This window comes from Vitis riparia, chromosome 15 (assembly GCF_004353265.1).
Source record: "Vitis riparia cultivar Riparia Gloire de Montpellier isolate 1030 chromosome 15, EGFV_Vit.rip_1.0, whole genome shotgun sequence".
In the NCBI taxonomy this organism is placed as follows: Eukaryota; Viridiplantae; Streptophyta; class Magnoliopsida; order Vitales; family Vitaceae; genus Vitis; species Vitis riparia.
Window position 1 is genome coordinate 14,048,869 of NC_048445.1, and position 26,127 is coordinate 14,074,995.

The 26,127-nt window shown below is 32.6% G+C and overlaps 2 protein-coding genes across 2 annotated transcripts; one reads left to right on the forward strand and one right to left on the reverse strand.

Moving 5' to 3' along the window:
- Window positions 1–8,664: 8,664 nt before the first annotated feature.
- On the reverse strand, window positions 8,665–8,985 carry LOC117931990 (probable carotenoid cleavage dioxygenase 4, chloroplastic). The gene has a single exon (XM_034853048.1). The coding sequence runs from the start codon at window positions 8,983–8,985 to the stop codon at window positions 8,665–8,667; it is 321 nt and encodes a 106-aa protein (XP_034708939.1).
- Window positions 8,986–20,469: 11,484 nt separating this feature from the next.
- LOC117932448 (phenylalanine ammonia-lyase-like) lies at window positions 20,470–23,748 on the forward strand. The gene is given in 3 exon segments (XM_034853702.1): window positions 20,470–20,954; window positions 21,859–22,247; window positions 22,250–23,748. Coding segments are annotated over 3 exon segments (2,130 nt in total). The 5' UTR covers window positions 20,470–20,571; the 3' UTR covers window positions 23,608–23,748.
- Window positions 23,749–26,127: the final 2,379 nt, after the last annotated feature.

The following is a 26,127-nucleotide window of genomic DNA, read 5'->3' on the forward strand; positions in this document are numbered from 1 at the left end:
ATTAAATCAAAATTTCAATCATGTTAGATTTTCATAATACTATTTTCAAAGCATAAAAGGTAATTTTCCAAAAAAAATAACTTATGATCCCAAGTTGTAAGATATGCAATTCCTTCATAAAAGGATCAAGTTCATAATATAAAATCATAAAGAATTCAATTTATTCAAATTGTATATTAATAGCAATAAACAATTATGTGGCAATTAGAACCAAATAATGATTGACATGAAATCATAATTCATATACATATATGTAACATCAACTGTCATCAAATATATATATATATATAAAGATGCAACACCACAAACAAAATCATACTTATGGTTCAATCAAAAGTGGTTGATGCACAAATTGATTTAGTAAATTTCATGAACCAAGAAAGCCATTCACTTTATATATTAACAGTTAAACATATGCTATATATAACATATCGAAAATTGATAAAATCAAACTTTGATTATCATAAACTTCATTACAATAACATTAAAAGTGTACATGTCACTTAATCGTTAACATATATTAGTGGTATTATATGCCCACCATTGAAACTCGTAAAGCAAAAATATTATATGAACAAAGTCCATAAACGTAATAACTTTATATTCTCTAATAGCTATTCATGGCATTTTGAATCATATGGTTCATTAAGAATTTTTGCAAAAAAAATAAACAAATCTAGCATATTTAAAAGCTCAAAAAGCCAAAAAAAAAAAAAAAAAAAATAATGATCACAATTCATATAATAACCTGAAGCTATCATAAATGATTTTAGAAAGAAATCAAATACAAAATATTGAAAAAATATTTTGATTGCAACGAAAAAATACAATCAATAAATTTAATTCTTTTATCAAAATTTGATATAATAAGAGAGAAACATAAAATAATTTTTAGAGTAAAATCATAAGTTCTTGAACCATTTCTTTGATACAAATGGGAGTAATTATTTAATTATGCAATTCAAACCCTAATTTTACATAAATCATAATAGCTAGAATTTTTAAACAATATGATTTTCACACTTTCATTATTGAGAAAAGACATACCTTTAGTCTATAGAGAATTATTGAAAAGACCAAACAATAAGTACATTAGAAACCGTGTTTCTCTTCCTTAGGTTTTATCTTATGCGAATTTATTAATGGAATAAAATACTTATTGAGAAAACAAAGGCTATGTTTAGTTAAGAAAAACACCCAAAAGGGGGGGGGGGGGGGAGGTGAATTGGGTTTTTAAAATCCTTTCAATCACTACAAAATTAAACAAAATATAAGCAAAGTAAAGAGATAGAGTTGAGAGAATTCAAACTCGGGTTTATAGTGGTTCGACACTTCCTTGCCTACGTCCACTTTCCTCAACTTCCTAACCGAGTGAAGGTTCCACTAACTTGAAGCTTCAACCAAGCTTCCAATCTTCTTACACTTGGATTCCGGCTCCAATGGGCTCTTACACAACCTCTTCAAGATTCAACCCTCTTGAAGGCTTTAAGACTCAGATTGTTACAAAATATACTCACTCAACCTAGCTTAAAGATGGCTCAAATACAAGGCAAAGCTAGGATGACAACAAGAGTGCACTAAAGGATATGCAAGTGGTGATTTAATGCACTTATGAAAGAAATGAGAGCTTTTTGATCAAGAACAGGTAGGTGGGCTTTGAATGCAAGTGTTCTCTTGTCAATAAATGAAGTGGAGCTCTCAATTTATAGGTTTCTAAGCTTGGGAGTCAAAACCAGCAAAAGGCAACCTCATCCGGTCGAGCTAGGGGTCGACCGGTTCACTAGCCGTTGGAGCATTTAATGCATGACAGGTTACCGTGGCTTCAACCGGACCTCGACCGGTCCTTGATCGGACCTCGACCGGTCCTTGATCGGACCTCGACCGATAAAGGAATCACCTCGACCGGGAAGAGAAAGCTACTGGGAGAGAGAGAAGGTTTTTAACCTTTCTCGACCGGTCCTCGACCGGACGACCTCAACCGGTCGACCGGTTCCTCAACCGATTGGTCATAGCCTCAACCGGTTGAGCCTTTTTGGCCCTGAAAAACCTATTTTTTGATTCCTTTCTTTTCTAACACTTAGACAAGGTCTTTAGGTAAATTATTAAGCCAATTTTGAAACATTTTGCCTAAGGTAAATTAGTTAAAAACTCGGGTTTTAATGAAGTCGACGTTTTAAAGAATAAACCGAGTTTTCTAAGATGCATGAAAACATATGAAAATCCTAAGTGCACTCATGCATTCATCTTACATTAGTTTCCTATGATCTCAAGTCTTCCAAGCGTCTCGATCTTGTATCCATTTGGTCCTTTGATGAATTTTCGAGTTTATACCTGAGATTCTTAAACATTAAACCAATTAGTTACTTAACCATGATTTGTTATCATCAAAACCCGATTAGAAGAATCCTTGGGCTAACACTTATTTTATAGGGTGGAGAGATGACTATTTCCTTATAGAATAAGAGTGCATTTTCCATTAAAGTGTTTTTAATTTTAGAAAACTAACTTTCCGAAAATTGACCAATAGAATTTTACTTTATTATTTATTAGACTATAATATTTAATTTGATATTTAAATAAATATCAAATAATAATAAACATATGGGGCACATAAAATTCCAATAAATCTTGTTTAAAACACTTCTATTATTTATCATATTTTTCTTCCTCTTATATTTGACGTGATCCGAAGGGAACATGATCCAACATTTGTCAATTGTTCAATGTACAATCTATAAGAAACTAGATATTGCAGGAAGGTTTCTTATCATTCCATATATTTTCTACACTATTACAACCTATTTATACACATCTTGAAGATGAGATAACTAACTAACAAATTATAAGTACATTGGTTAAGCCATAACATAATAACAAATGGGATTGTTATCTGGTGCAGAAGAGAAGTTTTCTGGTGGAGTTTGGTAGTTAGTTTTGAGACTGTTTTGAGGTTCAACATCCCCCCGCAAGCTCACAGGGCGAGGAACCACAAAGAGTTTTGTACAAAGAGTGATGAACTGTGAGCTTGGTAAATGCTTGGTGAAGATGTCAGCTACTTGATCTGTGGAGGGGATATAATGAATTTGAATTTCTTGACGTAGAACCTTATCATGAATGAAATGAAGGTCTAATTCCACATGTTTGGAACGTGCATGAGAAACAGGGTTGGCCGCTAAGGCTGCAACACTTTGATTATCACACCAGAGCAAAGGGATAGTTGTTTGAGAGATACAAAGTTCTTTTAATAATGCTTGCACCCATGTAATTTCAGCTGTGATGGAAACAAGAGCTTGATATTCCGATTCAACAATGCTACGGGAGACTACCTTTTGTTTAATGGAAGACCAAGAAATGAGATTTGGTCCCAAAAATATGTAGTATCCTCCGGTACTATGACGATCATCTGAGGATGATGCCCAGTCGGCATTAGTGTAGCCTTGGAGTTCAAAGGATAAGGAGGCATGTAATGAAAGACCATGAGAGGAGGTGCTTTTGAGATAGCGTAGAATTCGTTTAACTACATTCCAATGGGTTGTGGTTGGGTGTGCCATGAATTGGCATGCTTTATTTACAACAAATGCAAGGTCTGGACGGGTGATGGTAACGTATTGAAGTGCTCCAACAGTGCTTCTATATAAAGAGGATCTCCATCAACAAGAGAAAGTTGTTGCCTGAGAGCTCCAGGTGTGCGTACTGGTTTGGCATCAACCATATCAATTCTATGTAACAAGTCTTGTATATATTTTTGTTGACTAAGATGAAGAGAATCTGACTGAGAAGTGACTTCAACTCCCAAAAAATAGTTAAGATTCCCGAGATCATGAAGAGCAAATGTGTTGTTGAGGTGTTTGATGAAGGAGAAGACCTAAGTTGTGCTGCTCCCGATGATAAGAATGTCATCAACATAAATGAGTATAATGAGTAAATCTGTAGCTGTGTGATGAAAAAAGAGCGAGGTATCAGCCCGGGAATTTTGAAAACCAAATGTGAGTAGATAGGAGCTGAGCTTAGTGAACCACGCGTGGGGAGCTTGTTTGAGTCCATAAAGCGCCTTGTGAAGACAACATACATGAGACGGGTTTTGGGTACTCACAAAGCCAGGAGGTTGATGCATGTATACTTGCTCTTGGAGATCTCCATTGAGGAAGGAGTTTTGAATGTCTAGTTGGCATATTGGCCACTAAAAAGATAGTGCAAGAGAGAGAACAATACAAATGGTCGAAGGCTTAACCATCGGGCTAAAGGTTTCAAAATAATCAACTCTTGGAGTCTGATTGAAGCCTTTGGCAATAAGTTGAGCCTTATAGCGGTTAGTGATTCCATCTGGTTTGTATTTAAGTTTAAAAACCCATTTACAACTGATAACATTTCCATGTGGATGAGGTGGAACCAAAGTCCAGGTATTTGTTTTTAGTAGAGCTATGTACTCAACTTCCATTGCTTGGCACCAATGAGGGTCTTGTAAGGCTTGCTTGACTGTACGTGGTTTGGTTGGAGTAGAGACGATAAATGCCTTTTTCTTGAGTCTTCCAGTTTTGGATCGAGTTAGCATGGGATGATAATTAGTCTTGTGGAAAGTGGAAATAGAATTGGAGGTGGATGAATTAGAGAATGGGACTTGAATTATAGGAGGAATGGGGATATGAGATGTAGAATTATGGGACGTTGGTGGAGAGAAAACTAAGGATGGTGAGGGAATTAGTTATGAAGAATGAAGAGGAACTGGAACTGCTAGGGTAATAACTGGTTGGAAAGATGTTGAAGACGATGGAAGAGAAGTAGATGGATGAAAAAGATAGCTTGTGGCTTTTGGTCAACTGACATGCACAACAAATTTGTTTTGTATTTGTATTACAAGGAATATTATAAGAAGCAAGAATTTGTTTCAAGATTGGTGGAACTGGATGTCTAAGTCTGTTATGCCACTTGGAGAATTCATTTTTTGGTTGAGCAGTAAATGTTGAGTGACTGTATGAAGATGATACTGAACCGTGACAAGGAGTGCTAGGAAACTTATATAGACCTCGTTCAGTTGTGCCTTGGTGGAGAATTTTCTTTGTAGTTTTGTCCTTAATGAGATAGATATTGGGATGAAATTCAAAAAAGGAGTTGTTGTCAATACAAAACTTAGACACACTGATACGGTTTGTGGTGAGTTGAGGGACATGAAAGACATCTTGAAGTTGAAAAGATTTATGAGAGGAATGAAAGTATTTGGAACCAATACTGGAGATGGGCAATTGCTTACAGTTTCCAACCGTGACTTGGTCCTTGCCTTGATAGGGTTGTATGTTGGAGAGTTGACCCTCATTGTGGGATAGATGATGAGTGGCGCCGATGTCAAGAAACCAGGAATCATTGAAGGCTGAAGAAGGTGAAGCTACCATTGCTTGCATTTTGTTGGTGTTGACTGGTACATTTGATGAAGCTTTGGTAGGGTTTATAGGTAAGATATCTGGTCCTTGTAAATTAATGTCAAATATATGATAACAAGAAATTGTTGTATGCCCATATTTGCCACAAAGTTGGCATTGGGGTCTACCACCAAATTGATGTGTGTGCTGATTTTGTCCATGAGCATTTGGATGTCTTTTGTTTTGCTGGTGATGAAATGAATTCTGACTATTAAAAGAAGAGTCATGTTTCCTAGTATGGTATATTCTAGATGGTTGAGGATGATCTTGAGTAGTTATATGTGCTGAAATGACTTCATCTTCTGTTGTAGAATTTTGGAAATGAAGTCTTTGTTCATGTAAGAGCGGAATGCTATGTACTGAATGTAGTGTAAGATCATCTTCACAAGCTGTTAAATAAGCTACAATAGAATTATAATCAACTTCGAGACCAACAAGAAGTTGCAAGATTTGATCACGTTCAGCCACAGGTTCTCCAATGGCAGCAAGACTATTTGTGATTGTCTTCATTTTTAGGATATATTCCATGATGGGTAGAGATCCTTTCAGGGTTGTTTGAAATGCAAGTTTGAGTTGCATTATTCTGGCTTTGGATGAAGCTGAGAAGATTTTCTCAAGAGCTACCCAAGCTGTATTGGATGTTTAGTATCCAATTATCTGTCCCATAATCTTGAGAGTAAGAGAAGAAAAGATCCAACTCAGGATCATGCGATCGAAATGCCGCCAGGTGAGAAAATCCGAGTTAACTTCACCTGTTGCAATCATCTGGGGAGGGCAAGGTTTGAATCATTCAATGTGTTCTTAGAATCCATTTGCATATATGACGTTCTCCATTTGAGTTTTCCAAAGAACATAGTTGTTTCTATCCAACTTAACAGGAAGAAGATGATTCAGCATGTGTAGTGACTGAATCGTGTTAGGCTGCTGTGATGAGATGACTTCTGGACCATGGAATTGTTGCGAATTGGAACTTTGGATGGAATTGGCCATGGATTTAGCTAAAAGAAAATCTGGGTGATGAGTATGGATGATGGCTCTGATACCATATAAGAAACTGGATATTGCAGGAAGGTTTCTTATCATTCCATATATTTTCTACACTATTACAACCTATTTATACACATCTTGAAGATGAGATAACTAACTAACAAATTATAAGTACATTAGTTAAGCCATAACAGAATAACAAATGGGACTGTTATATGGTGCAAATGAGGAGTTTTCTAGTGGAGTTTGGTAGTTAGTTTTGAGACTGTTTTGAGGTTCAACACAATCCTCTACCTTCAGTTGATGCTTATCTGATTATGTCACCACATGAAAATAAATAAATAAATGAATAAAGGATGTTAACACATGATTGAAATTTAATATGCATGAGGTTAAGTGCCTAAGTTGATTTGTTCCACCCCCACTTTAATAACTACAAATTTTCTATTCCAAGAAAGTAGATGGATAAACTTGTAGTAAAGTCATTGAATATAGTCATATTATTTGGGAGAGAAGATCCCTAGCTACTACTAAGACTGCGTGAGAATTAAGGAATTCCTTTTTCAGGTGTCATTCTCTGTTGGATTTGTTTGTGCTTTAATGCTTACTTCACCTCCAAGGAGGAAAGGAATTACACCGCTTTAGAAGTAAGTTAGGCAAGCCCGGTGGAACCTGTGTAGGATGAAAGGAGATGTTATATTGTTGAGTGAAAACCCAAATTACAATTCTCTCCCACTAGTGCATCACAACAAGAAGAACCACAAGGTCAAGACAACCATTTCCTCCTCTAGTTCCACGCGAATGGAAACTCAAGGGTTTAGTAGAGGCATATAGGTTTTTTGAAGGACTGAGCACTACTTCTTGTTCGATGGATATTTTGAAAGAAAGCAAAGTTTAAAGAATTCATTAAATGAAAATGTTGAGTGTTCAAATTAATTATCACTATAAAGTAAATCAAAGGCATAAACTGGATAAATCAACCATTATTTGTAGCTTAACAAGATGATAAAAGAAGAGATGAAATATTTCCCTTGGTTGGGTTTGGAAAAAGTATTTTAGTTTTTATTTTTATTTTTATTTATTTTTTTCAAAAATGAGTTTCTATTTTTTATTTTATTCTTACAAATTCTATGATTAAAAAAATATAAAATCTTTTTAGAGAATGAAAGTTATAAAATCTTATTTGAAAAGAAATAATATGAAATATCATGTTGGTTTGGGTTTGGAAAAAGAATTTTAATTTATATTTTTTTAAAACTAGTTTTTATTTTTTATTTTTTTATTCTTGATAATTCTGTAATTAAAAAAATTAAAATTTTATTTTGAAAATGAAATTTATAAAATCTTATTTGATTTTAAGTTTTCACTTATAAAAAATACTGAAAATAAAAAAAATTAAAATTTTATATAATACCCATATCTTGGTTTATATATTGTTTTATATTTATAATATTTATATATGATTGTTCCTATAAGATCTGTTTCAACTTTTCAATAGTTAGCTTCTATTTTTCTCAACAAAATTTTGAAAATACCAAATTGATATTTCACTTTTTTATATTTATTTTTATTTCAGTTTTTTAGAAAATGAAAAAGAAGAAAATATCATCCAAACATGCTTGGATAGGTATAAAAAATAGAAAAGGCCTAAAAGTCATGAGGGTACAATGAAAGCTAATGTAAGAATATAAAGTCAATCATAAATAAAAAAATTTATGAGTTTTTAACTTGGAATAAGAGAAATTATTATATTATATTATAGAGAATATTATAAAAATAAATTTTAAATAATTTAGATACAATTTTGAATTTTAAAATATCTTATATTTCCACACTTTTTGTATTTATGTCCTTAATCACGAACCTTTTTCATCTATGAGTGCCTTTTGTCCTTCCTTACATACCTATCCGTCATGATTTACAAACCTATTTCTATTTTGTAACTTTTTTTTTATCTCTAATATTCAAGCAGATATTTTTAACAATTTTTTATTCTATAAAAAAACTTATATTATATTGATGAGATATCAATGTTGAAAGTATTCTATATAATATTCTTATAAAAAAAAAGAATAAATGCTTTTTAAATTGGACACTTGAAAAAATCAATGATTTATTTATTTTAAATATATTTTTCATATATATATAATCATTTCATCCAACCACACTAGAAAAAAAAAAGGAAGTATAAATATTTTTCTTCGAATACCATATTGTAAATTACAAAAGAAATGATGAGGAAGATGAAAAGAGTAATACTCTATCAACACGTTTGATCAAGATCCCCCCTTTTCACAAAAAGGCCATGGAAACCATAAGGTACTGTCCTAGGAAGCTTCACTGTTGCAACAACATCAAGTGTTTGAGATTTAGCATTCATCACCACAAACCTTGAGACTCCACTATTCTCATCATACACGTATGACGCAATGTACCCTTCATCCTCCTCACGTGCACCATCCTTCGCCACAAAAATGGGCTCTCCTCCAAAGCATCCAGCCCCATATAGCCTTCTTGACACTTCACACTCCAAATCTATGTCTATTTTCACAACCCCACTGATTTTTGGTATCATTTCCCCCATACCCATATAAGCATACTTGTTTCTCTTCCCCACGTAGCTAGGGTTTATTGAGCTCAACTCCAAATTCTTCTGTGAAAGGTGGTTCTTGTGACTGAGCCATTCCTCAAGTTGATTCTCACATTTTCTAATGAGAAGTGGACCTTTTCTATGTTGTGAAAGAGGTCCTCTATGGATATGGCATTGGCTGCAACCAGGATGATCTTTTGATCCCTTTCTTTCCATGCATTGATGGCATGCATTGCATTAAAACCCGGCGCCTCGAACCATCGGATTTCGGAGTTAGTTGATGCATACCGTGGAAGCACTCCAATTCTCGGAACCTTGTCTAGCTTAGCACTCATTGGCATTCCTTTACACATCATGAGTCTTAAGGGGTTCATCTCTATCTGTGACTATGAGAATACTATATATTGTTTTGTAATGGAGAAATCATGGACAAAAGTGGGATCGGTCATAGAGAATATGGGAACATCCTGCTCTTTGGAGCCTTCCTTATCAATGGAAAAGAAGGTGATGTAGGGAGGAATTGGGTTGCACCAGAAGGCAAAAGTCTCACCTGTTTCGGGGTCAATCTTGGGGTGAGCAGTCATGTTTATGAATGCCTTCCCATTAAAAATCACATCGCCCAATTGTCTCAATATCACCCTTGTAACACCCCAAAATTTAATTTAGGGGCAAAATATTAACTTATAAAGTAATTAAGTAATTAATTAAATTCATTAAGGGTTAAAGAGTCCTTTTACAATTAAAAGTCCTGAGTATAAATTAGACTTTTCTTCTTGTCTTCTTCATTCAGAAAACCCAATAACCCAGAAGTAGAGAATTGGATATCGTATGGCTTAAGGGTTAGAGATTCAGAGTTGAAGTTCAGGTTTTTGCAGGTAAGATTCTAACCCCCATATTAATATTTTAGATTCATTAGTTAATTTCAAACACATTAGATATTTTTTTAAAATCCAAATCTGGGTTAGGGTTTGTTTATTTAACTTTTAGATCAAAATGTTTGAAAAATTGCAAGTATAGGTTGATTTATTGATGGAAATAGGAAAATTTCAATGGAATAGAAAAATAAATAAATAAATTTAAAAGGAAAAAAAAATCAGAGAAAGAAAAGAATTTTTAGATTTAGATAATAAATAAATAAGTCGTTTGTGAAGGCTTTAGATTGAAAAGAAAATAAATAAATAATAGGAAGAATTACATGATTTCTAAATTTTGGGGGGGTGATATAGATACTTGTATTTATGGTATTGAGACATTGTATTTGTGTGCACATTGCTCGAAGAAAAAAAAAAGGTCGTGTCAGGGTTAAGAAAGAAAGAAAGAATAAAAAAAAAAAGGCATGTGCATTGGATGGAAGGAAGGCCTTGGAAAACTAAGAATATATATATATATATATATAATGAATCATCATAATAATGATGATGACAATTGGATTAACTTGCTTTGTTTTATTGGTTTTGTGTGTACAGGAGACAAATAGGTAATGGTTTGGGTGGCTATTGAATTTGATAATTAATAAAATAATAATATTTAGTTTTAGATTAATAAATAAGATAATAGTAATAATGGTTTATTGTAATAAGTAGAATGAGAGATTTAGTAAAAAAAAATATAGAATTTTATAATGAAATAAAATTGCAATTTAATTAAATTAGTAATGTGTTATTATAAACAAATTGGAAATTTATTAATTTTATTTAAATAAGAAATAGATTAGTTAAATTATAGATAAATAATAATAGTTATTTCTCTTATGTTATATTAGGTGAAGAGTAGATTTTCTAGAATTATTTTTCTCCCAAGTTTTCGAGGACTTCTTTTGAGGTAAGGGAGATTAATGCAATTATTATTTTTTAGAAACAAATTTTTATATACATAATTTGAAAACATTTTGAGTTATTATTCATTTTATGCATTAATCAAATACGTTTTGCATGAAAAGTATGTTAGAACCTTATATTTTGTTTACAATAGAAAAATGTGGAGATATTATGTTTTACAAATTTGAATAATTGAAATAAGTGTTTGACTTTGGTTTGTTTGACCCTTGTCAACGGGATATAATAGTTGACTTATGACTTTTTGGTCATTGTCAACGGGATATAATAGTTGACCTTTACATTTATTGGTGGAGAATGTAATTGATTTGGACCCCAGCCTCTAGGGGTTTGGTTAGAGGTTACTAGTACTAGTAGTGTTTGGTTTTGTCCACCTTAAAGGAATAATTTAAGGCTAGCCACCTATTTAAAAAGTCCCACCCTATTGGGCACCATTTGATGTTTGATGACCAGAGTATATAAATGATTTGAATGTGTTTGACTAAATTTGATTTGAAAATGTTTGAATCAGAAATGAAAGTGTACAGTTAAAAGTTTTGAATGTATTGGAAAAACTGACCCAAAGGTTTATGAAAATAATTAGTTATAATATCTCATATTTTGCAAGTGAACTTGAAATATTTGATCCAGGAATTGCATTAATGTTTCTTATTAGGCTTTGAGCTCATTCCTATTTGTTGATTACTTTTTAGGTACCCTTAGTTCGAGCGAGGAGTGATGGCTAGGTTGGGAAATGGTCATCATTAGGATTTTGCTTAAGATGTTATTTTTGGACTTTGTTAGCTTATAAGTTTATGTTCATTTGGATTATTTGGTTTTTGGAAGCTATTTAGATTTTGAACTTATATTTTATTTTATTTTTTATGATAGTCTGAAGTTGAGATTTAGAGATGATGAAAATTTTGTTAGCACTTGAATTGTTTGAGTTTGTAATCTATTTGGATAATGGATTTTGGTTGATGGATACTTAGTTTTAAAGTTAAGTTTTGAAGATTTTAGAATTTTGTTCCGCTACTCTGAACAGGTATTTGGTAATTGGTAACTTCCAGTTACAAGATAATTGTTTGGGTCAAGTTACTTTAACCTTCGGGTTTGAAGTATGAAATGATCGTCACACCCTCATTATCAAGTCACTTAGATTATGTTTTGGTAATTATTTTTAAAAATAATTATGAAAAACAATTTCTAAGAATAGCTTTTGAAAACTGTTTTCTAATGTCCTTAAAAATAAAATCTTATTTGATAATTTGGAATGTTTTTAAGTTGTTTTTGAATATTTTTAAAAATAATTTTTATATCTAATGTTTTATTTTTAATTATTCTATATGTTTGTATAATTATTTTAAAAAAAAAATCCTTAGAAGACAATTGAAAGCATTGAAAACAATTAATTTTTTTTATAAAAAAATATCATATTTTTTGTTTTTAAAAATAAATAACAGAAAAAAAGTTTTCTATTGCCAAAAGGTGTTTTTCCCAATTTTTTTTTTTTGTTTTGAAAAATAAAAAATTATTTTTGAAAGTAGTTGCCAAATAAAACCTTTGATTCAAGATTTGGGATTCTCATTTCGTAGCTTGTAATGCAAAGAGTTGTAATGAAATTTTCTTCTTCTTTGGTATAGAGTAGTACTGAACAATTTTGGCATTGAAAGGGAAAGTGGGAGAATTTGATGGGGTTGATCTTGTAGTTTTGCAGTTGAAGGAGGTGGTGGAGAGGATCATGGAGTTTTTCATAGATAATTAGAGATGACCATTATGGTTTTAAAAATAGTTCTACTTTTTTTTTTTTTTATTGGAATGCACATCTAAGGACCTTTTGGTTTAAGGTAGGAATGAAAATGTCGAGATATATCGGTGAAATATCGTCGATATATTAGTGTATTGGTGGTTACCGACACGATACATACATGAGAAATATCGACCATTTAATTTTCTTCTCAAATCTCTTAAAATGGCCCAAAATTCCTATACCAGAAGGCAGAGTGGCCCAACCCAAACCACTTCAGCCAAGCCCACACCCCCAACTAGCACAACTCAATAGCCCAACGTGCATTACACGCCTGCCCACCACTCACCACTCAAATACTTAAATAAAGCTTTTTGGTGTAATCAATTGTTGATGTGGGATTGCAATTGAACCCCTGACCACCTGCTCATATTTCCTCACCAACACTAGCCGACCAACCATGCTTCATTTGACAAAATGTTCACATTTTATGTATATATGTAGATATGTACATTATTAGCATTAAATATATTAACCATATATATAAATAAATATTATAAATTAAACATAATAACATTATTATAAATAAATTGTTTTTTTTATTGTGACTTTGATATAATAATTATAAATAAAATAAATATAAATTTTTGAATAAAATTATCAAAATTTTAAAATAAAAAACACTTATACAAATTATCATTATTTCTTTTTATGTCATTAAATACATCCAAATTAAATGATAATGCATAAAGGATGTATTCAAATTATAAACATTATTGTTAAATATCACAACTATGCATATATCATCATTTATTTTATATTATTTAATATAATTGAATTAAATATATCAAAATTTTAATATTAAATATATTTTAAATTAGACATATTATAATTAAATATCATAATATTATTATGAAATAATATTTAATGTAATTTAATAATAAATATACACTTATAAAATTCATATTTTTTATTGATGTGTATGATATTATCATCAAATATGATAAATCATATCATACATATATCAACATTTTCAACAAAACAATTTAAAAATGTCTATTATACTTCTAATTACATTTCTACAAGGTTTTTCTTATATTTTCATGAATTTTCATCAATTTTAAGCCCATCGATATTTTTTTTTCAAAATATCAACCGATATATCTCCGATATACCAATATATCCGTGATTACCGATATTTCCATCCTTGGTTAAAGGTTCTACCATAGGGATGATCCATGCTCATATATAGAATTTGTTCTAGTGCAAAGTTGACCCATACTCAAAGGTAAAATTTGACTTAATATGTATAAATGCAACCTATACCCAAAGATGCAGGGGTAGCCTTAGCACAAAGATGATTTGTTTCCAAAAGAGTAAGGAGCCAGTTTTGCACCAAGATAACTTTCACATACAACCATATAGGGTAGTTTAACAAAGGATGTCGTGAATTATAAGGATTAATGCTAGTTTTCTTTAGGGTTCTTAGTAGAGATACCTTCAGAATTTTTTTTTTTAGTTGTTCACCTTGACCATTTATTCCTTACTAGACTATCAATAAGACCTTTTTCCTTGAGACTAACTTGGCTTTAGGTTTTCAATTGGAAGGTTTTCTTAACTCGTGAAATGTAGGTTTTACCGTTTTCCTTTTCAAAATAAAATAAATGAGCTAGAGATCATAAAATAGGTGTATTAGAGAAGACTTACTTGAACTTCAACTGATCACTTACTTGGGTGATAAGATGTCCTTCCATTTAGCTGATATGTATGTGAGTTAACATTGAGATCATTCTCGTGTTTTTTGATACTTCTCATAGAGGTTGAGTAAGTTAGGCGACTGATTACTACTTAAAAACAACACATTTTAAATAATAATTCTCATGAATTCCATACATTTTGAGTAGTAATTATGCCTAATATGCCCAAGTAATACATTGTTGCCCTTGCAAGAGATACTAATGGTTTTTGTGAAGTTTTGGAGATATTTCAAGGTGATTTTCGAAACATTGAGTTACAAAAGAGAAATGGAATTGAGGAGGACAAATAATGTGGATGGTGAGGAAGAATCAATGCACTTGGACTAATATTTGGAGCTGATTTGGAGGTGGATTCAAAAGAAAGAATTGGAAGAGATGACAAAAAGGAATTTAAAAATTAAAAATTTCCATTTTGCATGATCATGCAAAAATTTCGCATGACTATGCAAAATGGACCAGAAGGTGGATTTGTGTTGCAAGCCAAGGGGAATTTCAAAGCTCATTTTGCATGATCATGCGAAAATTTCACATAGTCAAGTGAAATGCTTCAAGAAGATGTAAATTGTTGTTGTTGCATTTTTTATTTCGCATAATCATGCGAAATTGCTTGATCTGTGCGAAATGACCATTTTATTATTACACTCTAGATTGCTTGATGAAGAAGCTTCTAGAAGACCTCTTAGATGATGCCAAGTGTCCACTTGACCTTGACCTATAAATAAAAACTTGATTTTCTCATAAAAGAAGAACTTTTTGGACATTTCTAATTGTAGAATTTTCCAGATTTTCTTTCTCAATAAAATTTCTTTATTTTCCATCATTTTCTCTCATTTTCTCGCTAGCTAAACATGTCTTGTGAGACCAAATCTCCTAGCATGAGTGGTTAAATCTCATTTTTCTCAGATGAATGAGGATCTAGAGGCAAGATCTATGGTGAATTAGAGAAATGAGCTTGAATTACACAGGTAATTTAATCCAATTGATTAATAAATTGAATTTTGGGGATTTTTCTCTTCAAATTGTCTTGGATGATTACTACAATGCAAACTAGGTAGATTCATTAAATTCTTAAAGTTAGATTTGATGAGATTGAATAGTTGCATTGTGTGAATCATTGGAAGATAATTTAAGATGAATTGAATATATGATTTGAATTGATCTCTTGGATTAAATAACCTAATTTGAAGAGAAATTAGATCTAGACTTAAAGCTACATTCAAAATCGGTTTAAATGAGAATTTAGGTTTTCAATCTAACTTGATGAAAATTAGATCTCAACATCTATTCACCATGGAAATTGTTTTCTAGAAAATCCTAACTCCGAGAGTTTCATTTCCTATTAATTTCTTCTATTTTACATTTCATTTCTCCTCTCAATTTGAGACTATTGTTAAATTGATTTTTCACCATAAATTTTCAAATCAATTTCACTTGATCACAATCATTTCTTCTTCTCTCATTCAAGCCTTAATTACGAAGAATAATCATCCTAGTGGACGACACCTAAAAACCACTATAATATAGTAGTTTGTACTAAAACCATTTTTTGATCGGGCACAAGCTGCTCTAGAATAGTGAGTTAGGTTATAAATTTTGTTTTGATCTAATAAATGACGAAAAAGCAAGCAATAAATGACCTTTTAAGGTTTATCTTATTTATGAACACCTAAGGTGCTTGGAAGCATGTTTGTCCACCATATGTTGTTAGCGACTTTTATAGCCTCTTAATTTCATATGACTGCCTTTGACTGAGCGTAAAACCATAAGCAAGTTTCACCTGAGAAAAAAACTCTTATACTCTTGAATAGGTTGAGTAAAATGCAACATGTTTTAAGTGATCATTTTGATAGAGGTTTAGTTGTCAACTATGATTAGGAAGGATGTCCTGGTTTGTAGGTGTAGGTTGAGTTGCTTTGCTCATCTTTGAGAATGAGGTACCTATGGTTACTTGAGATAAAAATTGTTTGGTTACCCTAGATAGATATTGTCATGTTTTTTGTACCATGGGCTTGTAACTAGGTCACTGACCATTTTCCAATGTGTAGTAGTTGTTGAATTGACAGGCTCCAATTTTCAAACTTGTTTCTCTTACTTTACAAATATTATTAGGTATGTTTGCGAATAATGAGGTCTAAGTCATAGCACGTAGGGCTTAGGTCATGGATCCTAAGGCTATAGGTTTTAGGTAGACATATCTTCTCATAATTATTATCATATTCAAGAATTACTCTCTTAGCGTGAAACAAAGAAGGGTACTATTCTGATCCATATTTGCTTCTCTTCAATCCCATATTTTTGAAACTTCAAAGCTAATATTCTTTTGAATATCACACAAGATAAAAATGATTGAAGAAAAGATTACAAAAGGAAAGGAAATAAAAGAAAACTCCATTGGAATGATTCAACTTCATTTTTTATCCTTCACGATTTTTCTAACTAAGTAGCGAAGACTTAGACTTTCACATAGATGGCACCAATAAAGATGCTCAAAATCTTCATGAAAGAATTTTTATTCATCAAATTGGCAAACACAAAGAAGGATTTTCATCATTTGGTAGATGCAGAGAGTGATTTTTTGTGGAGGAGGAAGACCTCCATTTGGCATACATTTTGGGGTTCATATAGTTAGGGTATTCTATCATGAGTCAAACTTTTTCACTGGTTGACACATGGGTTGACTACCTTTTTCACTAGAAGCCAAGAGTTGATAATATCTTTTTTTTAAGGGTCAGATCTACTAGTTTATCAGACCTTGAGGTAGGTCGTTGCCAAGGTACCTATTTTTAGGTGAGCTAATTTTAGGTAGCTTCACTCCCTATTATTTATGGTGTTATGTATGTTTGTATGGTGGGTAGATAGTTAGACTAGATCTAGTTGATGTCAAGAGTAAAGACAATATTTAACTCATTAGAATAAATTAAAGAAACAAATATTATGAGATGAATGTAAAATACAAAACTATTTTTAACTTGTATTACTCATTGATTTACTCTTTTAATCCCTTCAAAAATTATGTTTTTATGCTCTTGAGTTGCATACCTTTGGATGTTATTTTAAGGGTATGTGGTTCTTCATCATAGGTATGGATGAATATGGCTATTCAATTGAGGTTATATAGTTTCAGGACCTATGGTCTTATCCCAATTTTTTTTTTTGTGTCTAAAAGGCATTTTATATCTTTAGATTTCAAAAAAGAGAAATATTGTAGTAAAACAGTTAGTGGGGTGGAAGTGGGTGTGGAGATGGGTCAGCTAGGATGCAAGACAATGGTAGTAATTAGAATCTTGGAGGGTTGAATTTCTATTTATAGTCATTGGTTAATGCCAAAATCATGAAGTTCCTTTCTCTTCTCCAAAATTAGTTATCATATATAGTTAATATTTAATTATTTTATATAAAGGGTGTGTCACGCATCTTCAAAGGCCAAATGGGTTAAAATTTTAATAGGGAAATGGAAATAAAGAAATAGGAGTTTTCCATGGTGGTATAAGTAATAGGGTATGGAATAAGGAACCATTAATTTGGGCAACAAGCATGGCTAAAGAATATATGCAAAGTCTAGACAAGTTTAGATGAGGACAAAATCTCCTATTGTGCTTTTATAATGGTTGAATTTGGTTTGTTCAATGTACTTTTCAAATGCTTTGAAGATTCATAGAGTTCTTTTACAGTTTGTGCATGAATTGTACTTATATGCATCATTAATTTTCTTTCTTACGCGAGAACATCTAATGCTTCAATTTATACGAGCAACATCTAATGAATTAATGGATATGGATGATACAACTTTATGGAGTTCTACTATGGAAAAATTTTCATACATAGCATGGTAGAGGAAATAAATGAGGGAAATATGAGAGGTGGAGTATTTATAAAAAAAAAATATATGGACTAAAATTCATGAAGATGTGAACTAAAAAAAAAAAAAAAAATTGAAACTACTCCATGGAACAAGTTAAGCAGAAATTTAATAGATTTGACATTTAACATTGAAATTAAAGTTTAGTGAGTTATTAAAATAAACAAGATTTAGTTGGGATGTTGAAAGAAACACAATGAATGTTACAAAGGAAATGTGATAAAATTATTTATAGGTAAATATTAACACTTATATATATACATCACAATTTCAAAAGAGATTATGTGAACATTACAAGTTTTTAAGACTTACGTTTAATAAGTCTATTGGCATTGTAGTGTTTTTCCATGCATCCATTGCATCCACTCAAGACGCACCTAACACTGATGATGAGATAAAATTGGAGAATCAACTTATTCACTCAAACACTCCGGTGGATTTTGATGCCAATAGTACTAGCTATAGTAATCCCATCCATTTCTTTGATGGATCAACAAGTCACCATTGGAAACAAACTACAAGAAGTGTAGAGCGCAGAAAGAAAAAAAAATCACAATAGGTAGGTGATTACTTTAAGCATGAGTTGAGGTGGCAAACGTAAAAATAGAAGCCCTTTCAGCCAACCAAAAACTTATAAAAAATAGTTCAATTATAGGCATTGATTGGTTAGAAACATGATTAAGCATAATTTTTATGTGTTGATAGTAGTTTATAAATGTTTGAAAGTGTTTTTTTATTAAGACAAAATAAAGATATTTTGCAAAGTGTTGAGATCCACTTCTAAAAATTTAAAAGGCCCTTTAAAGTCTGTTTAGAACAATCACTTATTAAATAGGGAATTTCAAATTCAATTTTTAAAAATTGTATTCTCAAAATATTTTATTTTATTTCTAATCATCTCGAAATCATTTTCAAATGGATTTTAAAAACTTTCATATTCATATTATATGTACATCTTTATGTGCTATAGTTTTCTACCCAAGTTTTATTCGTTTATAATAATTTTATTTATTTATATCTTGATTTTACTCTTATCAAAGGCCAAGAATTCACACACATTCTAAGGCATAGTGGCTTGATAAGCATGGACCACCTTGGTATTTTCCAAACACGTTTCTGTTTGGAGAATATATTTTCATATTTGAATGGATTGATACAAAAGTTGAGTTGGAAAGAAGGTGAAAGTACAAGGAATTTAGTCAAATACAATGGCTTTTGACGACTAAATGAAATCCCCATTTTGTCTCAAATTGAACAAGAGATGGATTAAGACTAGTTCCCATCTCTTCTTCCCAAACTATTTTTGCAACAGGTCTTGCCACCCACCAAGTACTCACCTATTAATATGACATTGCTCTTTCGTCCAAATTCAATCAATCAAAATTGTGGGAGGAAGGCATGCTTGATTGATCGGCTACAAAAACCAATCTTGTATTTATACTTAGTCAAATAATTTTTCATTAAAAATTGATGAAAAAAATCATATGATTTAATAAATAAAACTCATATCTATATCATATGAAAAAGTCTCATCTATATTTTATGAATGGTAAAAATCATATGATTTAATAAATAAAACTCGTATCTATATCATATGAAAAAGTCTCGTCTATATTTTATGAATGGTAAAAATCATATGATTTAATTAATAAAACTCATATTTATATCATATGAAAAAGTCTTGTCTATATTTTATAAATGGTAGTAAAACTCATATCTATGTGACTCATATCTACATTACATATATCATCTACATATTAATTTTTGAAACTACGTTTCTATCTATTTTTTAATTTATTTTTAAAATTTGGTGAAAATAATTTTATTTATTCTTTAAAAATTGTTCTTCATTTTTCTTTGTTTTTAAAAATTAGAAATAAAAAACAACTACCAAATAATATGCTAAAATTTTGAAAACAATTTTCTATTTCTATAAAGACTGAAAACCGTTTTTTAACTTCTTTTAGGTAGTGCACATGGTCAAATGAAATTACATTAAGGAGGCTAACAACTCCCACATCCCACCAACCCTTTGACCGCACACCACATTTGTCTGGGTTTTAACCGGTAAGAAATATCCAGGCTCCATCCCTATATCCACGTGGATTCCACGTCACGTTGCAGCATCTGAGCCGTTGGCGTAGACAGATTAAGGGTCTGGATTGGTTTTCAACAAACCACATGAAGCCAGTTCGCCATCCAGCCCACCTACCAGTGACCCAGCGGGATTTCAAAGACTGCACGGCTGAAAAGTTCTATATAAGTAGAAGCTTCATTCACCATACACCTTAGTAAGTTCAGAGCACTACTGTCTAGTTCCTCTCTCTCTCTCTCTCTCTTTCCTTCTCGGTTGTCGAGGGAAACCAGCTTTTTGAAGTTGTTTCTTTGTGGGGATTCTAAGATATGGATGCGACGAACTGCCATGGAAGCAACAAGGTGGAGAGTTTCTGCGTGAGTGATCCGCTGAACTGGGGAATGGCTGCGGAGACGTTGAAGGGAAGCCATTTGGATGAAGTGAAGCGCATGGTGGCGGAGTACCGGAAGCCGGTTGTTCGGCTCGGTGGTGAGACGCTTACGATATCGCAGGTGGCGGCTATCGCCGGGCGGGAGGGGGATGTGAGTGTGGAGTTGTCGGAGACGGCGAGAGCGGGAGTGAACGCGAGCAGCGAGTGGGTGATGGAGAGCATGAGCAAAGGCACCGACAGCTATGGTGTCACCACTGGGTTTGGTGCTACTTCACATAGGAGAACCAAACAAGGTGGTGCCCTTCAGAAGGAGCTCATCAGGTAAAAATACTTAGTGTTTTTTGAAAATATTTCTAGGCTTTAAAAGCATTTTTGAAGAAAAACGACGAGTGTGTTTGAAAATAATTTTAGAAAGTATTTCTAATATTTATTACATTTGAAAATTTTCATCATATATTAAAAATGTTAGAAATACTTCTTATAATCATTGACAAACGCATTCTAAGTCTTTTATAAAATTTAAACATCACTTTTGAAATATTGAAAAATTAATACTTGATAGACTATAAACTTAAAAATATTTTCACTAAAAACACTTTTATTAAAAGTATTTTGACTAAGAACTCGTTTGATAGTGATGTTAGGAAGCATTTTTAATATTTTTAATACGTTAAAATTTTTATCATTTAAATGTTAGAAATGTTAAAAACACTTTTTAGAATCACTTTCAAGCGTATTCTTAGAGTGTGTTTGACAATGATTTTAGGAAATATTTCTAATATATTTAATACGTTAAGAATGCGTTTGATACTAATTTTAAGAAATGTTTATAATTTTCTAATGTTTGAAAAATAAAAATTTTCAAATATTAAAAATGTCAAAAATACATTTTAAAATATGTATCAAACTCACTCTAAAAATCATGGCTAATACATTCTAATAAACCCATTTTAGGAGTGTTCTTTTAACATACAAAATGTTTTAGAAAAAAATAATTAACAAAATTTAAAAAACACTTTTAAAATTGGATAAGTAAGTGTAATAGTGTCAAACCAATCAACTTTGACTTGTTAAGTTATTCGGATTTCTTAATGAATATGGTCAACACGTCCGAGCCCACTCGGGGAGTCCTTTTTGGTTACTTTCTATTATCTAAAACAGTTGTGTTCTGATTTGAAAACATGAAATGGTTGGTGATGTGCTGGGTTGTTGATGCTTGATACAGGTTCTTGAACGCTGGGATATTTGGGAACGGAAGAGAGTCATGCCACACACTGCCTCACTCAACAACAAGAGCCGCCATGCTCGTGAGGATCAACACCCTCCTCCAAGGCTACTCCGGCATCAGATTTGAGATTCTGGAAGCAATCACCAAGCTCCTCAATCACAACATCACTCCATGCTTGCCTCTGCGTGGCACCGTCACTGCCTCCGGAGACCTGGTTCCTCTCTCCTACATCGCTGGTCTTCTCACCGGCAGGCCTAATTCCAAAGCTGTCGGACCTTCCGGTGAAGTTGTCAATGCCGAAGAGGCCTTTAAAATGGCTGGGATCGAGTCGGGATTTTTTGAGTTGCAGCCTAAGGAAGGCCTGGCTCTTGTTAATGGCACTGCAGTTGCTCTGGCTTGGCCTCTATGGTGCTTTTTGAGACCAATGTGCTGGCAGTTTTGTCTGAAGTTTTATCGGCTGTTTTTGCTGAAGTGATGCAGGGGAAGCCCGAATTCACTGACCACTTGACTCACAAATTGAAGCACCACCCTGGCCAAATCGAGGCTGCAGCCATTATGGAGCACATTCTAGATGGAAGCTCTTATGTGAAAGAAGCTAAGAAGCTACATGAGATGGATCCTCTGCAGAAGCCGAAGCAAGATCGATATGCTCTCAGGACTTCACCTCAATGGCTTGGCCCACATATTGAAGTCATCCGAGCATCAACTAAATCCATCGAACGGGAGATCAACTCCGTTAATGATAACCCCTTGATCGATGTTTCCAGGAACAAGGCTCTACATGGTGGCAACTTCCAGGGGACCCCAATTGGAGTCTCCATGGACAACACCCGCTTGGCCATTGCAGCCATTGGGAAGCTTATGTTTGCCCAGTTCTCAGAGCTTGTCAATGACTTCTACAATAATGGACTGCCATCAAATCTCTCTGGAAGCCGAAACCCGAGTCTGGACTATGGTTTCAAGGGAGCAGAAATTGCCATGGCTTCCTACTGTTCAGAGCTCCAGTTCTTGGCCAATCCTGTCACCAACCATGTCGAAAGTGCTGAGCAACACAACCAAGATGTGAACTCCTTGGGCTTAATCTCCTCCCGGAAAACAGCTGAAGCGGTGGATATCTTGAAGCTCATGTCTACCACATACCTAGTGGCACTCTGCCAGGCCATTGATTTGAGGCATTTGGAGGAGAATTTGAAGAGCACGGTGAAGAAGACTGTAAGCCACGTAGCTAAGAAAACTCTAACCACTGGAGCCAATGGAGAACTCCACCCATCGAGATTCTGCGAGAAGGACTTGCTAAAAGTGGTGGATGGGGAACATGTATTTGCCTACATCGATGACCCCTGCAGCGCCACATATCCACTGATGCAGAAGGTAAGGCAAGTTCTTGTGGAACATGCGCTGAACAATGGCGAAAATGAGAAGAATGGCAGCACCTCAATCTTCCAAAAAATAGTGGCATTCGAGGAGGAGTTGAAGGCCGTTTTGCCCAAAGAGGTTGAGAGCGCAAGAGGTGGGGTGGAGAGTGGAAACCCATCAATTCCGAACCGAATCAAGGAGTGCAGGTCATACCCATTGTACAAGTTTGTGAGGGAGGAGCTGGGAACAGGGCTGCTGACTGGTGAAAAGGTGAGGTCACCAGGGGAGGATTTTGACAAGGTGTTTACTGCAATGTGTGAGGGGAAGATCATTGACCCTCTTCTGGATTGTCTTAGTGCTTGGAACGGTGCTCCTCTCCCAATCTGCTAGGGGATTTCACCCTTGCACATACTCTTTTACTTTACACTTCCAACTTTCTTTCATCTCTGTTTGTAAAACTTGAGATTGTCTGCACGCTTTCAATTTTGTGATACAAAATTGTTTGTATTAATGAATGCTTCTTTCTTAAAATCTGTTTTCTAGGTTCGATTGGTAAGTAAAGACACAAAAAATCACCCCACTTCTACAAGAGACGATCTTCAGAACCAACCTCCTTCCCTATTTTTTGCTGAAAAGAAATCTCCAACCACATTTCATTAACAACAAATAATCGTGATCAAATGGAGCAAATTCAAAATATTTTGTTTGACAATAAATGAATATGATTGAAATGTTAACAATATGTTCAATTTTCTAGTCATGTTTCTCAAAATCATTTCAATAATTTTTTTTTATTATCAATTTGCTCCACTTGATTGGATTTTATTAAAAACAAAATGAACTTGATTGAAATATTCTTTAAGAACATTTTTGGAATCCTTCATTATGAAGGTATCAAAAAATACCTACATCATTGACTCATGATAGAAAAGACTATTGGTAAAAATACCTTATGTGTGTAATTATGCATGTATTTTGAATTATTTCGATTTATATAAGATTTTTATTTGAGATCTCTATTATTATTTTGTTTTCAAATTAATGAGACTTAAAACCGATATTTTTTTTTATATTCATACTTAAATCAACAAATCTAAAATCACCCAAACATTTATACATGGATATTGCACTTAAGTGCTTTGTTATTAGGCTTATTTGAATGAAAGGCTTGTTCAAAACACAATTTTGGAAGAATGACCTTCCTCTATTGATAAAATGAAATATGAACTTTTTTAGAAAAAAATACCCTTCAATAATTTTTTAACTCTTATCTCTTAGAAAACAATTCTTATTTACAAGTTTGAAAGTATAAATGTCAAAATAAGGTTATATATTCAATTTTCAATGTATAAAAGTTATTTAATTTGTAATAATAACTTTCTGCATCTGCAATAATAATAATATAATAAACACTTTCTGCATCTGCAAAAAAAATTTGTATCCTAGTCCATGTGAAAAATAAGGAGAAAAGGGGAATGGAACTCTACACTTAATTTCAGCCCCACAGCTGGACTGACCTGCCATTTCTTGAATCCCATATGTTTGTACATTCATATGGTTGTAACTTGTTTCTTCTAACACGGCTCTTTACAAATAAATTACAGCCTCTTGGCATAGGGATGGCAACGGGGCGGGTTTTTTCGGGTACCCGCCCCTAATGGGACGGGGTTAAAATTTATTAAACGGGTTTGGGACGGGTTTGGGATTTTTTTTAAAACCCGGGGCGGGTTCGGGTATTGCCCCGCCCCGCCCCGTTTACATATAAAATTAATTTTAAAATTTAATTTAATTTAATTTTAAAATTAATTTAATTTAAAATTTAATTTTAATATTTTTAATATATAGATAATAATAAATTTTTTTAATAAAATAAGTTATAAAAAATATAATAATTTTATTATTTATAAAATATATTTATTTTAATGTAATTAAAATTTTTAAAGTAATAAAAAAAAAAAAAAAAACTAAACGGGGCGGGGCGGGGCGGGTATGGGAATTTCCCATACCCGCCCAGCCCCGCCCCGCCCCGTTTATTTTTTTAAATGGGACGGGGATGGAAATTGGTTTTGCTAAACGGGGCGGGGTTGGGATAGGGGCGACCCGTCCCGAACCCGCCCGTTGCCATTCCTATCTTGGCCTTTCAAAGTAGTGAAAGAAAAGGGTTAATTCCTTGCAAAGTCAAGTAAAGGTTACCATGAAATCATGGGGGAAACTACTTCCCCATTTGATATTTGTTTCTTAAAATATTCTTTTATTTTTTAAAACAAAATAAAATTGAAAAAAAAACTAAAAAAATATAAAACAATTTTTATTTTAAAAGTAGAAAATATTTTAGTTTTGAAGAATATATTTTAGTCGTTTTTATTTATGTCCTAAAAATTGGTTTAAAAAATAATTATACAAATATGGAGAATAATTAAAAATTAAAAATTACATAAAAAATTAATTTTAAATCATATTTGAAAACATAAAAAAAACTAATTAAGAATATTTTAGGTTTTCAAACAAATATTTGTAATAACAAAATATCATACAACAATTCTAAAAAATTGTTCTCAAACACTAGTTGTTCAAAATTATTTTTAAAAACCTTCTTCAAATCAAATATATTTTATATATATATTTTTATCAATCATTACTCTTCCCATCAATTATGTTTTCCTCATCTACCAAATTTCTCTACACCCTATTATTCCCATCATCAATTACATTTATCATTCTTTCAACTTTCTCCATTCAAAATCTTTCTTATCATTCATTATTTCTAGTGCTCCTTTCAAGTCATTTTTATGAATCATTATTCTTCCCATCAATTACGCTTGTCCTCATCTATCAACTTCTCTACACCCTACAAATTCTATCTAAAAATCTATGGCCATATCCACAAAACCAATGTCATCATCCTAGAAA